This window comes from Diplotaxodon limnothrissa, linkage group LG23 (genome assembly GCF_057381915.1).
Source record: "Diplotaxodon limnothrissa isolate DT_005_m linkage group LG23, D_limnothrissa_male_GT1.1, whole genome shotgun sequence".
NCBI classification, from domain to species: domain Eukaryota; kingdom Metazoa; phylum Chordata; class Actinopteri; order Cichliformes; family Cichlidae; genus Diplotaxodon; species Diplotaxodon limnothrissa.
In genome coordinates, this window is record NC_140617.1 from 2,047,669 (window position 1) to 2,061,659 (window position 13,991).

General features: G+C 42.0%; 1 protein-coding gene across 2 annotated transcripts in view; it reads left to right on the forward strand.

The window, feature by feature from the left end:
* The first annotated feature begins 1,377 nt into the window (after positions 1-1,377).
* The window catches only part of osbpl9 (oxysterol binding protein-like 9), a 38,451-nt gene continuing 25,837 nt past the window's right edge, over positions 1,378-13,991 (forward strand). For both annotated transcript variants that reach the window (XM_085347482.1, XM_085347483.1), the window contains exons 1-3: positions 1,378-1,494; positions 5,383-5,433; positions 10,387-10,465. In XM_085347482.1, coding sequence (XP_085203608.1) covers positions 1,384-1,494; positions 5,383-5,433; positions 10,387-10,465 — 241 coding nt within the window. In that variant the 5' untranslated portion in view covers positions 1,378-1,383. The remainder of the gene's footprint in view (positions 1,495-5,382; positions 5,434-10,386; positions 10,466-13,991) is intronic.

Consider the following 13,991-nt stretch of genomic DNA (forward strand, 5'->3'; position numbering starts at 1 on the left):
AACTTTTTTATTGTACAAAATATATATTTTGTGTTTTGTTTTTTTTATTTAAAGCTCACATTATATTACTGTGAAGTTTTGCTTATCAGTGTTAAGCCTATTGTAAATAATAAAGATATTGATGAATATTGTTTGGTTTGTGGTTTATTTGCAGTAAATTTCAAGTGGAACAGACGATGTTAGCCAAGTGTTGCTAATATGAGGGCCATTTGTTATTTGGGGTTTTCTCTTTTTTATCTTAGGGTCTATACCTTACAACACAAAGCGCCTCGAGAGAACTCTTGTTGTGATTTGGCACTACATAAATAAAACTGACTTGATTTGAATTAAATCTTTCTGTGTAAAATATGCTGCTCAAAAGCTTAAGGAACACTTAAAATTACACATTGGATACAGATCAATAAAATATTCAAGTTGAAAATCTTTACTGTCAAGCAGCAGGCCCTGTCTCTATCAACTCTCTTGTACACCGTCCTTTGGTTTGGATGGCTGACTCCAGGTGTATAAACTCATCGAGCTTCACTACCTCTACTCTTTCCATGTTTATCGTTCAGCCTTTCTCCCTCTCATTCACACACGTCTTCTATCTCACTCACACTGACTTTATTCTCTCTTCTCTCCAGAGCATGCCTCCACCTCTCTAGGCTCTCTGCCACCTACTCCCTACCCTTACTAACGTTGTCTGCACACACCATAGTCCACAGAGACTCCTGTCTGACCCAGGGGCTTTTTGTATGCCCCTCACGATTCCCATTGTCACCCCCACCCTTCTGCAGCACCCATGCACCGTTCTGTTTTTGGTGTGCCACCCCAATATTTTAAGTGGCCCCCATATGGCCACCCCTATGAAAAAATTCTGGATGCGCCCCTGGTCTGGCCTGTCCATCACCATGGCAACCAAGAAGGGACTCAGATCCAATCCCTGTTGTATTACAACCATCATACATGTCCTGCAACTCTCTCTACTGTTCTCCATCAGCACTGTCAAAGCAAACATAGCATCTGTAGTGTATTTGACTTTTTCTGTAAAAAAAATAATTGATGAAACTAGGACAGCATAGCAGACACTTAAAATGAACTCCGGTAATTCACACGTTTGTGGATATAAAAAAAAAAGTAAGATTCAATAATATAATAACAACATCTTTATCAAAATCACTGGAAACGACTTTTACTTGGATGATTATTTATTTATTTATAGTTTTAGTCGTTTTGTGTCAGAGCATGATCTCCTGGTCAAGTGACTACTCTTACTTTATTTTCACTGAATGCTGAATGTGATGAGCGTCATCATCATCATCATCAGAACGATAATCTTCCTCATACCATGACGCCTACCCCACACCATATCCGACTCCTCCCCGCCCAGAGCCTGTTGTAAAGATGGCGTCCATCATGGAGGGGCCGCTCAGCAAGTGGACCAACGTCATGAAAGGCTGGCAGTATCGCTGGTTTGTTCTGGACTACAATGCCGGCCTGCTGTCGTACTACACGGTACGTTCATCTCGGCTGCGATTGTCAGCATGTCTTGCTCAGCAGGTTAGACTGTGGAAGTTGCGGCTGGTCGTCAGCAGAAGTGGGAGAAGGGCCTTGTGTTTGTCAGGAGTTGGGAGTCTCAGCTGGCAAAGCGAGGCGAGTCTCTGTTGGTGACGGATGCGTACGTTGGCCAATAGCAGAGGCTTTCGAATGCTAACTGACCAATCGGGTGATAGCATTTTTTGCCCATGCTTCCGCAATTGCGGCTAGCTAGCACAGCTACACGCTAAAACCCCACAGTATTCACGTAGAGATAGTTATGGATCGTTTAAACTGTCAGGGGAAATGAAGAGAGAAATGTGTGTGGATGCGTGAGAGGCGACCTTTGTTCTGATAGTTAACCAAGCGAACAGCGTTCACTAGTTTCCTTAAAGCCATAAAGCTACACTGCAAAGGTAGAGAGTGGCTGCTGGTTAGTTAACCTCACCGGGTGTTTGAGCAGTATATAATGTGGACTGTAAACCAGGCAAAAGTTATAACCGGTGAAACAAGCTGTAGGGAAGAGCGAGTGCCGTCCATTCCTCTGACAGAGTGAAAAAGAAATCAATGTACTCTTGTTCACATGGAGAGCGATTGACAGTGTTATTCTGAAGGGATGAACACAGTAACCTGAGCTGTCAGGTAACCGTGACTGCAGTTAGTGTGCTGAATTATAGTCGTCACCATGATAGGAGGAGGTGTGAGAAGAATCTGCCAACAGGATCTCAAATAATCCTGATTGGCGGTCCAACATTGTATTGATGGCATGTGTGTTGTCTTGTGGGTCTTTGATCAGTTTGTTGTAGGGCTGCTCGATTATGGCAAAAATGATAATCACGATTATTTTCACTGAAATTGAGATCACGATTATTTGACGATATTTATTTAACCCTTTAAGACCTACCATAGAACCAAGTCCGCCAGAGCTTATATTATTTTTTTACATGTTGTAGTGCCATTTGTGGGAGCATTTCAAGTTGCTATACATCAATACAACTGTTATAGCCCAAATTTTAATAATATGTCTGCATTAAGTCCATAGTAATTACATTAATTGCAAAAAAGCGCAATAAACTACAAAAAAAATTGAAAATCGTTTTTGTTTTTTTTTACATATATTTCTACTTGGAGAAATTTAAGAGGTTTATCCCTCAAAACTTTAAATACAAAAAAGTTGCAAAAAATAGTTTACAACAACAGGAAATTTATTTTGAGTATCTTCATAGTTTTATTTTGGAGATACACCAATTTTTATATATACTGCAGGAAAAACAAAAAAAAACAATCCTATGATGCAAATTTGCAAAGAAAACAGCAGGTGCATCAAAATAAACTATTTCTAGCAGTGCAATTTGAGTTCTAAGCATCACGGAATCTATTCAGAAAAGTCAAACATGACTTATAAAAACACCAGTATAGGCTTTTAAGGCCTACAAGTAAAAAACTACATTTTCCGCGAAAATGACGTCACTTCCGGTTTCGGGCAGGAAATGCGACAGTTCACGTTGACGTCTTTTTCAATGTGGGAAGTGTTAAGAACAGCTGATCAGATCGGCAAAGTGTTTCTGGAATATTATGTTTTTGTTCCTGCAAGTGCTTTTTATGCAATTTTTGCAAAGCTTTATGTGGAAGCAAACCGTGACTTAGGACAAGCTGATGGCATAAGATGTAAGTACAACTCCTCTGGTTTCATATGCAAAACAAATTATTGCGCTAGCTTACATGGTTCAGGTTCTACAGGGATTTAAAAATAGTTACACAAAACAGAGCATGCTGCTCTGACTGGCTTTAAAGGGTTAATAATAACAATGTATTGAATAATGACTTTAAAAAATAATATAAAACAGTGTGCAAATACTGATAACAGTGCAAATGTTTGCAATATAAGAAATAAATGAAAAATGTAAACATCTATGTTTAGTGAACTTTGCAGTGTTGCTCTGTGGTGCAGCTACTACACCATAGCAAAGTTTACACACTGTGTCTACTTGATCCACGTCTGACTCCGCGAACCCATAATGTTTCCACACCACTGAAGTTTTTTTTTTTACCTCTTTTTTTCAACCAAGGCAGTCACTCTCCTGTCCAAATAACTTCTGCTTAGCTTTCCGAGCTTCCCTCGGGTCCTCTTAATTGTTGTGATGCGTGTTCGAAATGCAGAGAGGTGCGCTCGATTTACCACACGGAGCAGCGCAAGAGTAAAGCATGAGGGAGGGAGGGGCTAATAATCGGCTCAGTCATTTTTAATGATCGTTGAAAGCCCAGATCGTAATCGTGATTAAAATTCGATTAATTGAGCAGCCCTAGTTTGTTGATTCTCTGTCCAATATATCCGCTACAGTTGTGATCAGGAGTTTACACACAACTTATTTCTTTAAGAACTTTAAAATACAAGAACTTGAATTTATCTAGGATTTTCTAATCCACGCTGGGCCAAAAATACACATAGCGGCTCGAATATATACATACAACCCGACTATTATTTGGTTAGATGTTTCTTGGTGAGTTGCACCTTCACCAGACACTTTTGGTAACCATCAATAAGCTTCTGGCATAATTGTGGCTGGATATTTTTTAACTCTTTGCAGAATTTGAATACATATTGGGGCTACCACCACCATGCTTGACAGTTGGTACAATGTTCTTAGGTTTGAAAGCTTGACCTTTAGTCTACAAAAATAAATCTGTAATAGTGGCAAAAATAATGACCATTGCATCCAAACAGCTCAATTTTCTTTTTCTTCATTCGGTCATAAAACGTTTCTCTAGACACCATTTGGTTTGTCCGTGTGGGCCACTGACAATTTCAGTTGAGCTCGAAGGTGTCGACTTCTTGGTCAGCGCTTTTACACTTCATGGCTTGAATCTTCATGGTTCTTGAACATCCTGAGCAAGCGTCACTCATCTGAGGGTGACAGGGTCTTCTTCCGTAGGTTAGTGAAGTGCTGACAGAACTGAATAATTTGTATTTATATAGTTTTTTAAAATGATGATCTTGGAATCTGCAGTTGTCTACAAATGGCTCAAGTGATTTCCAGAGCTGACTTTGCCATTGTTCTGAATGTCGGTTCATCCAGTGAGTGTCAAAAAATGTATTTTTTATCCTGGTAAAGAGAAATCTCCAGTTTAGTGTATCGTGATCACTCAGGAGAAGTTATCAGACACACACTGTAGAACCTTCAGCCCAACTTATTCCAAGATCAGAGAGAGTGTATGTATGTATTTGACATTCATGCGCAGGGTGAGTGTGTGTACTGGCTTTGATTTAGCGCTTTTATACTCTACCTGAGCACTTTTTGCAACATGCCTCATTCACAAGCACACGATTTTTTTTCTATGCTTTTTCTACTACAGTGCTTTCTGTCTAACATTCACACACATTTATGCTCTGATGGATATATCGGAGAGCAACTCGGGGTTGGTGTCTTGCCCGAGGGTATTTGGCACGCAGACTGGAGCAGTCAGATCAATTAGTAAATGACCTGCACTCCCTCCTGAGCTACAGACACCTCTACTTCTGCCTGTATTTGCATCCCTGTTTTGCTCATGTCCAAATTTATTCTGAGCGTTATTCATTTCAACAAAAAGTAAGAAACTTTTTTAAAGTAACTCTAAAAATATGGTTAACATGAATTATTAAGCCACGACATCAGTCACATTTTCTGCCATTTACTTTTATTATTTTAGGAGAAATCTTCTCTATTTTCTTATAATAAGACTTTTGGAACTTCTGGACTTTTGAAAGTTGTTGGAATTATTGAAATTTCCGAACATAAACATGTAAAAATGTGCTTGCATTTAAATGCACATCATGTTCTCATACTTTAAATGTTTTGATCCCTGACTGTTTGTTTTATTGATTCACAGTCAAAAGACAAGATGATGCGAGGATCCAGAAGAGGCTGCGTACGACTCAGGGTAAGAGCCTCGAACCCTTCGTGATAGTTTTCCTTAAATGTATCCTGTGCGTCCTTGCTTACCTGCTTTACCTTTGTTTCTGGTTATCTGACATGATTTGGTTTGACGGGTCTCTGTTTGTTGACGTAGTTTGACGAGTTTCACATACTCATAAATCTGCTGCTACGTTCCAGTAAAGCACTTCTCCTTTTCTGAGCACTTACAGTTTTGGCTGCTGTCCACTAGATAGCAGCAGTTGTCATACTTGTGTGTTTGTTTCTTCTTCATAACAAGGGAGCCTTGGAAGAATGAGCTTTCTTTTTATAATTGTGAATGTCTAAAGACATGAAGGATAAAAAGCAGAACTATGTCTGTTGACCAATAAAAAGGTTAAAAGAAAGTGTCTGGTTGCTTTTTGCTCATCGTGCTGGTTTGCTGCGTTTGAAAGTAAACCTGTTTGTCCTTGGTTTGTGAATTCACTGTATGTTCTAACATGACTGGGATCAAAGGTTGAGTTGAAGTAAAGTTTGCACACTCGAGACGAGGGAGGAGATTGTTGATGTGACCAAAACAGAGCTTCTTAGTCTGGCCTTGTTGTCCGTATCTACGTAGCCATTTTATACACTTCTAACCTTTAGACTTCCTGGAAGCTGCACATCAACATATTAAGTTTCTTGTGTTTTCAGTTGGCTGGTTGACTTAAAAAATAGGAGAAAGTTGATTATTTTAAAAATAAGCACTCACTATTTTAGCCAGGTAGGACCGAAAAGAGGAAGTATCTTCTGAAACTATCTGTACAGAGGATCCAGTTTCATGTACTCGTATGTATTCATGCAGTAATGGCAAATGAGATTGTAGAAAACTATCAGATTAAAACCCTGAACAAACTCTTAACGAGTCACTCTGCTTTGACCCGTCTTAAATAGCAGCAAAGTCATATCCTCCGATGTAGCGTTATACTGGTTGCAGGGCATTTTCCTTCAATTAAATATTCAGTGGTTTTGCAGTGAAAGTCAACATTATTCTGTGATAATGAAATAGCAGTCAACATACATGATGTCGTTTGTTTCAAACATTTTAATCAGACAGGATGTAGGAGAGTGCATCCCCATCCTGAACTGTGCTAATGCTGTCAACACACTTCATGACTGGGTTGCATTATCCTGATTGATTATTTGGTCAATACCCTCTCACTCCACAACGTCCTCAATTGTCAGACAATCGCCGGTGCTATTTTTATAAAGAGAAGCACCATGTCAGTCGTTCACTACCTGTGAAAAACGCCCTGTCCAAACCCAGTGGTGACTGCAGTTTAGTACATTTACGTCATTAAATTAATTAAACTCTTGTCAACAAAGTCATTGTTGTGGCTGCGTGTTATTAACCCTTGAGCAACGCTGTGTAGTTTTAATATCACAACCAACATGTTATTAAATCTAAACACTGTCAGACAGCCTCTCTGGCTAGGCTGGATGTTGCGTCCAGTTTTGTGTTTACTGATGTTTACTACACTTTCACACAGTATGTTTATATATTTGGTTTAACAGGAACTATATGATGGTGGAGTTTTCCACGTCTATAAAATTCACTGGCCACTTCATTAGTTACACCTTGCTGATTCAGCAGGGTGCAGGTAATGGTGCTCGGAGATTTTAATTCAATACAGGTTTATTTATATCACAACAATGGTTACCTAAAGGCTCTTTATACAGCAGTGTAAAGAGTTTGCAGTATTTGGGAGAAAAGCCCAACAGTCAGACAACAAAGGAAGAGAGGAAGAAGCCTGTGGTAGACCCAGGCTCAGGGAGGGGCATCCATCTGACCGGTGGGGGTGAGAGGAAGAAGAAAAGAGAAAGGACAACATGGGAGACAAGATAGAAGACGCATGTTCAGGATATGCTGCAGTGGTATATGAACATCTGTCGATGCATTACTGGAAATCCTGTTCAAGTCTTAAGAACAACAAGTCAGCATTCATTCTGAGAGTGAAGTGCTCTGTTAGGCTGATATGATACTGTAAGATATGATAGGGTCTTATCTTTGTATGGGAGGAAACTTAAATTTAACTGGGAAGCAATAAAGAAAAGTGAGTGTGAGAGAAATATGGTCTGTCTTTCTTGTGCCTGTCAGCACTCTTGCTACAGCGCTTCGGACTCACCGAAGGCTTTTGTAGGATGTTTTAGAACAACCTGATAAAAATGAATTGTAGGAGTTACTGTTGAAGAAATGAATGCATCAACTAGTTTTTCAGCATCACTCTGAGATGGCTTTTTTAATTTTAGAGATATTTTACTGTTGAAGAAAGCAATGCTACATGTTTGTTTAATATACGCGTTGAAGGATCTGATCAAAAATGACTCCATGATTTTATACACTGTTACTGGAGGCTGTCACGCCATCCTGAGCATGAGTATCTCACTAGGCAACATGTTTATATGATTTTTACAGCCAAATATAGTCTGATAACTCTACTGCTCTCTTTTAGTGGCTTAGTGGTATAAATACAGCTGCATTAAAAGTGTGTGGGACGTAGCCTGTCAGTAAATCGATCGTCTTTGACGTGGTAGCATTAACGTGTGATAAAACCTCTCGATGGGCTTGCAGGGATTCTAACGAACATGTCGATGCGTAAGAAATTATTGAAGTCGGTTTGGAAAGGTTGGTTTTAATATCAGCAGTTACTAAAGTTGCTGTATTTAATCCGTATGGATGTAAATGTTTCTTTAATGGTTAAAATTATTTGTAAATACATTAATTAATTACTCGTTTAAGTTGAAGGAATATTCAGCTCAGCAGAGCTCTGACTGTTTGTTAGCCTGCCCACATTAATGCCAAGAAACCTGCCATTGTTCTTATTTTCTTTAATCAGTGATAAATGTTGAGATCACCTGGTTCATGAAGAGCTTTTTATAGACCAACAAATGATTGGTTTCCAGGCCAAATGAAGATTTGCTCGCAAACTTCCAACTACTTCAAGCAGCACATTTGAGTTATGCCAGAGAAGTTGTTGCCTTCATGTTTTTAGAGGAACATCAGTGTCCAAGGTCGTCCACAGTGAGGATGGAGCTGTATTAAGAGATAATCGACCTCTATGAAAATCAGGTTTTGGTAGCTGTTCTGCATTGAGTTGCTATTGTTGATGGTATGAAGAACATGCCATGAAGGGAGCACTTCTCTAAATTATTTAGACCACTTTCAGAAAAACATCTTGTCCACTGAAATTGTTTTCCTAGTGCTGTGTAGTCCATTATTACAATATTAAGCTTATGTTAACTGAGAAATCAAAAATAAAGAGGTGTGGAGCAGCGCCTGGTGTGGTCTCTGCTGCTGCAGCCCATCTCTTTCACGGTTTGACGATCACAGACACTCTCCTGAATACTTTTTACCCATTTTCTATTTTTCAGACCATTCTCTGTAAACTCTGGATGTGTGAGAAAGTCCCAGCAGATAAGCAGCTTCTGAAATACTCAGACAGCCCATCTGGCAACAACAATCGTGACACATTCAAAGTCGTTTAAATCCTCTTTCATTTTGATGCTCGGTTTGAACGTCAGCAGGCTGTCTTCATCATAGCTACACTGTCAAATGCTTTGAGCTGCTCTTGGCAATTACAGGTGTACCTAATAAAGTGGCTGGTGCATGCAATGCAGTTTTGCTGCACTTAGGGTTGCAGGTATCATCTGTCACATTTGATAAGGGCTGGGTGTCTGTATCCGTTTCATTATGCGTTTTCAGACACGTGCATACAAATATGAATCTCTTGTCAGTGACCTGTTTTTTAACTATTTAGTTTTTAATATAAGACAAATTAATATTAATTTACCTATAATATTACAGGTTTACAACACATCACAAGATACTGTACAATGTCTGTGAAGGTTCTCAGTCATCCAGGTCATTGTAGTCGAAGGAGCTTGCAAAGAAAAGCGTCTGGACTTCTTTAAGTTGCTTGAAGACGTTTCACCTCTCATCCGAGAAGCTTCTTCAGTTCTAAGGTCAAATGGTGGAGAGTCATCTGACCTCAGGAAATCACATGATAGGGTGGGGCCAGGTTTCACAATGAGCTCACCCGAAACTCTGGCTGATTGGGACCCACACCCAGTTTCCCACCTTGGCTCAGGCGATTAGAGGATCATCAGGGGGTCCTTTTGTCCCTCTGTGGGGGGAAACTCCCACTGGGTTTATATCTGGGACTCTCCACCATTTGACCTTAGAACTGAAGAAGCTTCTCGGATGAGAGGTGAAACGTTTTCAAGAAACTTAAAGAAGTCCAGACGCTTTTCTTCGTAAGCTCCTTTGGATACTGTACAATCCAGAAGCCCTCAGAACAGAGACGTGTCCCTGAAAGTCAGTTCAAAGCAATGGCACAGACTTTATAAAGGTTGTCTAAAATAAAAATGTAAAAAACAGAGTTTTTCAGGGGTCAACAAACAGATTTTACAGCTGTTTTATCCACCCCTTACAGAGATTTGCTGTGTAAGCAACCTCTGAGTCACACGCCCTGTTTCTGTTGCTAGGAGCTAATGCCCCAGCCAGCCAGCAGGCCGTTCCTCTGCAGTTCCTTTTTTCCTTTTTGGCTGCTGCTCCCTGGTGTACTTTTTCTCTCTCTCCACCCTTCCCTGCCTTTCTCCTCCTTCACTCTCCCAAATCCCACCTCCTCCCCTCCCTTCTTCTCTACCATGTTCCAAAAGACTGCACTCATTTTTGTGTGTCTGCGAGAGAGAGAGAGAGAGAGAGAGACGGTGATTTATTTTAGTTTTTGAGGAAAAAGATGACGAGGCAACAGGAAATTGAGCTTTTGAAGAGAAGAGGGTGAGCTGCTGAGAATGACTAGGGTTGATTAATAAATGAGAGCCAGTTGGGGACATGTTGAGGGCACGAAGATCGAAATGGAAAGTGGAGTATGACGTGTCCCTGTCTGACTGCCTGCTTTTCCCGTTCTCTCTCTCCCCTCCTCTCTTTCTGTTTGCCCAGGGAGCTGTGATCGGCATCGATGACGAGGACGACAGCACATTCACCATCACTGTGGACCAGAAGACTTTCCATTTCCAAGGTGAGGCGTCCCCCCGGTTAATTCTGCTCTCTTACAGCCCCCCTCTTCTCCTCTATGTAGTCCTCTGTGAATGCTTTGCATTCAGCCATGCTGTCCATTTGCTCTCTCACTCCCTCTCTCTCCCCTTCCTGCCTTTTAACGTCTTGGATTGGTTTGCTCTATTGCCAGCAGACACGCACACACTGGCATCTACACAATCTCAAAGCATGCTGCAAGCGTCTGAGCTGTTTCTCTCTTCCTCTTCGAGCTCTGAAGTTGGACTGACATATTTCGGTAAACAAGATTTGTTCCACTGCGAGCTAAACAGATTCCTTTGGAGCAGAAGAAGCAATTAAGACTTCTTTTTCCCTTCAGCCGTCTCCACTGCAGCTGAAGAGGAAGATTGCTGCTTATGTGTCTCTGCAGTTGAGCCACTGGGAATAATAAGGGGATACTGCTGAGCTCAGGTCTCTTCTTGCTGCTGCTCCTGCTGCTCGCCTTTCGCCGCACCGCTGCTGCCGTCGCTCGCTTTCTAACAGCCGGTCGCCCCGTAGGGACAGGATTGGCTCCCACCTACAGCATCGCCCCCCTCCCTCGCGTCCTGTCAGCCCCTTCCTCCTTTTGACAGGGACCCATCCTGTTCAGTACACCGCAGACACCTTTTTTACCCTGTCGCTCCGCCAGGTCTTTAACTAACCTCCTCTAACTTTGGTTCATTTCCGCCCTTCCATTTGTCCATTTGTGTCTGTTTCGCCACCACCAAATCCCTGCACACTTCACTACCAGCATCCCCTTTCACCTCCTTCCTTGAGGGTCACCAGCCACAGTCCATGGGCCCCCCGCCCTTCTCACCTCCTCCATGCCCTCTCCTATGTCTGTGTTCCGAAGCTGTATGCTGTGGTTCTACAAACGCAAGGGTAAGGAGAAAACCACGACGTCAGCATGCATGCCAGCCCGGGGCGAAAGGATCGCAAGGAGGCGTCGTCTGTTTGTCTTCTGGGATGTACGGTCAGGGTGGAGCAGTGCGCTCCGTGGTGCATGGTAGAAAGGGTTTGCAGTCGAGGTTCAAGGACAGTTCAGACTACGACTGTTTAGTCACTGTCCGCGATGAGGTAACGTTCGTATGCACAGTCCTCAGATGTTTGCACAAACTCGCTGTGTTATTTTAGAAAGGGATGTTTATGTTACTGGTGTTGCTGGTTCGCTGTGGAGACGTCGTTTTGTCTCCCTCGGGACAGTAACTTGCATGCGGATGTATTCATCAGTGAATAATGGCTCAAATATCATTGTCTTTATTTAATCTGGTGCTTTTCTGCAGCTGATGTTTGTCAGTCAAGATGCATTTATTTATATTTCCATTGCATTTATTTTTATCTGAGTTAACTGAGTGTGTGAGCAGGAGATGCAAATTATATTCTAATGAGAGCAAATCAATCATCAGTCAAAGAGGGAAATTTCTGCGCGTTCAGCGACAGTGAGACACCGAAGGTTTCTGCCGTTCGAGTTAAACCTGTCGATTTGAAAGCAGCGAATCCTCCCACGGTCGTCTTTTTGTTTGAGTGAAAACAATGAAAAGTTGATGCAAGACACATCTGCTTTCCAAATACCCAGCGGAGGACTGAAGTGTCTCATGTGTCTCCGCTGGCAGGACGAGCAAAAAATTGGCACCGAACATGAGATTTTGCATCAGCTGTTAGCTGAGATATCAAGAGGATGTCGGGCAGGACTAGTTTCTGTGTTGCTGTAAAACGATCCTGGAGTAAGAGTGTTATGCAGTCGGTCTCACAGGACTGGCAGCAGCATCTCAATGGGCCAGTGTGTGCGTTTCCTGGTCATGGATGGTGCGCCGGTGTAAAGAAACGAGCGAGAAACTGAGATTAGAACTTATATTCAGAGCGATGCTTTTCCTTTTATCCCTGCAGTCAAAACTGCTCATTTCTAAGCTGCACGCTGCTACTGCACAGTCCATATTACAGGTTAAATTATAGTTCTGAGCTCACAGTCCACTGTGCTAGCCTGGAGTGCGGCTCTGCGCTCCTTCTATTTAGAGAAACATCCATTATTCATCAGCCTCTCTCCCCCGGCGGTGCATCATAGCTGCCTGAGAGCCCTTTTCCTCATTTCCCCTCTTTGCTCTTTGCTGGCCTTCTGTTATCTGCTAAAGCTATCTGTCTTCTCTCTCCCAGTCGGGCAGCACACGTCCGGGATGAGAGACCTCTGTGTGTTCTCCGTCTTGTTCTGTCTCTCCTGGGCCCTCCCTCACCTCAGCATCACCTGCACTGTCAGCTCTGTCCTTTTGTTATACGTTTTGTTCACAGCTTTATCTTCATTTCGACCTCTCTGTTATTTCAGGAATGAAACCGGTGTTTGTGTCAGGTTGAAAAGTCGCCAACGCTCATCTTCTTCTAATCTTCATTAAATGAGCAAAGTACAGAGTACTTTCCCACCAATCCACCTTCGATTAAGTAACCATTCAGAAGATTTCTGCACCACGCCGGGGGAGCTACAGGGTCAGAGTATTGGCAGCTTGTAGTCTAGCATCAGCCTTCTTGCTCAGACATGTGACCAGTCGTCTCATAGCATGTCTGAGGATAGCAGGAGGAGAAAGAAGTGGGCTGAATAATTAACACGGGGAAAAAGGAGCAGCAGCATAACGAAGAAGTGCTGAGCGTCATAAGCAGACGTCACTGACGGTTTAACATGAAGTCCTTGGGTTAAAAGTACAAAACTGGACATGATATTTGTCTGTGTTGGTTGTAACTGCACATGCACCATCTGTCGTGTGTCTACTTGTCTGTGAATGGCATTGTTTACAGTTTAGGTGACCGTAACTTTGTTTATATACTCAGCTGGAGCGGTTTTCCGGTCCGCGGGGCCGGACTCATCAAGTCACAGAATTGCTTTTTTTGTTTTTTGTATAGTTGTTCATGTGGATAGTATCCTGGTCTCCTTAAGGGACAACGTAAGCGTTGTTGTTTTGGGTTCGGCACAAAATCCTTGCACATCCAGTTCTTTCATTTTCCTGATTGTTAGATAAGGAAAAACGGTTAAAACCACAAGAATCGAGCTTAAAAGTAGTGTGGAAACCACGCTGTGAGTTCTGACTTCACTTAAAGTTGGCCACATCCCCGGAGAGTCAAATACACAACCATTCAGCAGCTGCTCGGTGCATGTGGGGAGGGATTCATTGAAAAACTCAGTTACAGTGATATAATGATGTTGTGCAATCAGCAGGATACTGTAAAGAAGCTTGCAAAGATTTTCCTGCATTTTGAAGGATAACAGGAGGGAAAAATAATGTGTGACATCAAATTAATCATATTATTGAATTCATCTGTTTTCCCAACTTTTCACTTAGTCTCTCCTGTACACATCGGTCGATCCGCAGCAGGTACTTTAGCGTTCGTGAGACGAGCTGTATCCTGTGGAAAATTCTACCAACACATACCCTCCTTTGTAAATATGTTTTTCTAGTATCGGTTCCTTTTGCTGGATGTGAGGTGATCTCCGCTGTGTGTGGAACTGTGCACCGCTGCTACATGTGTGG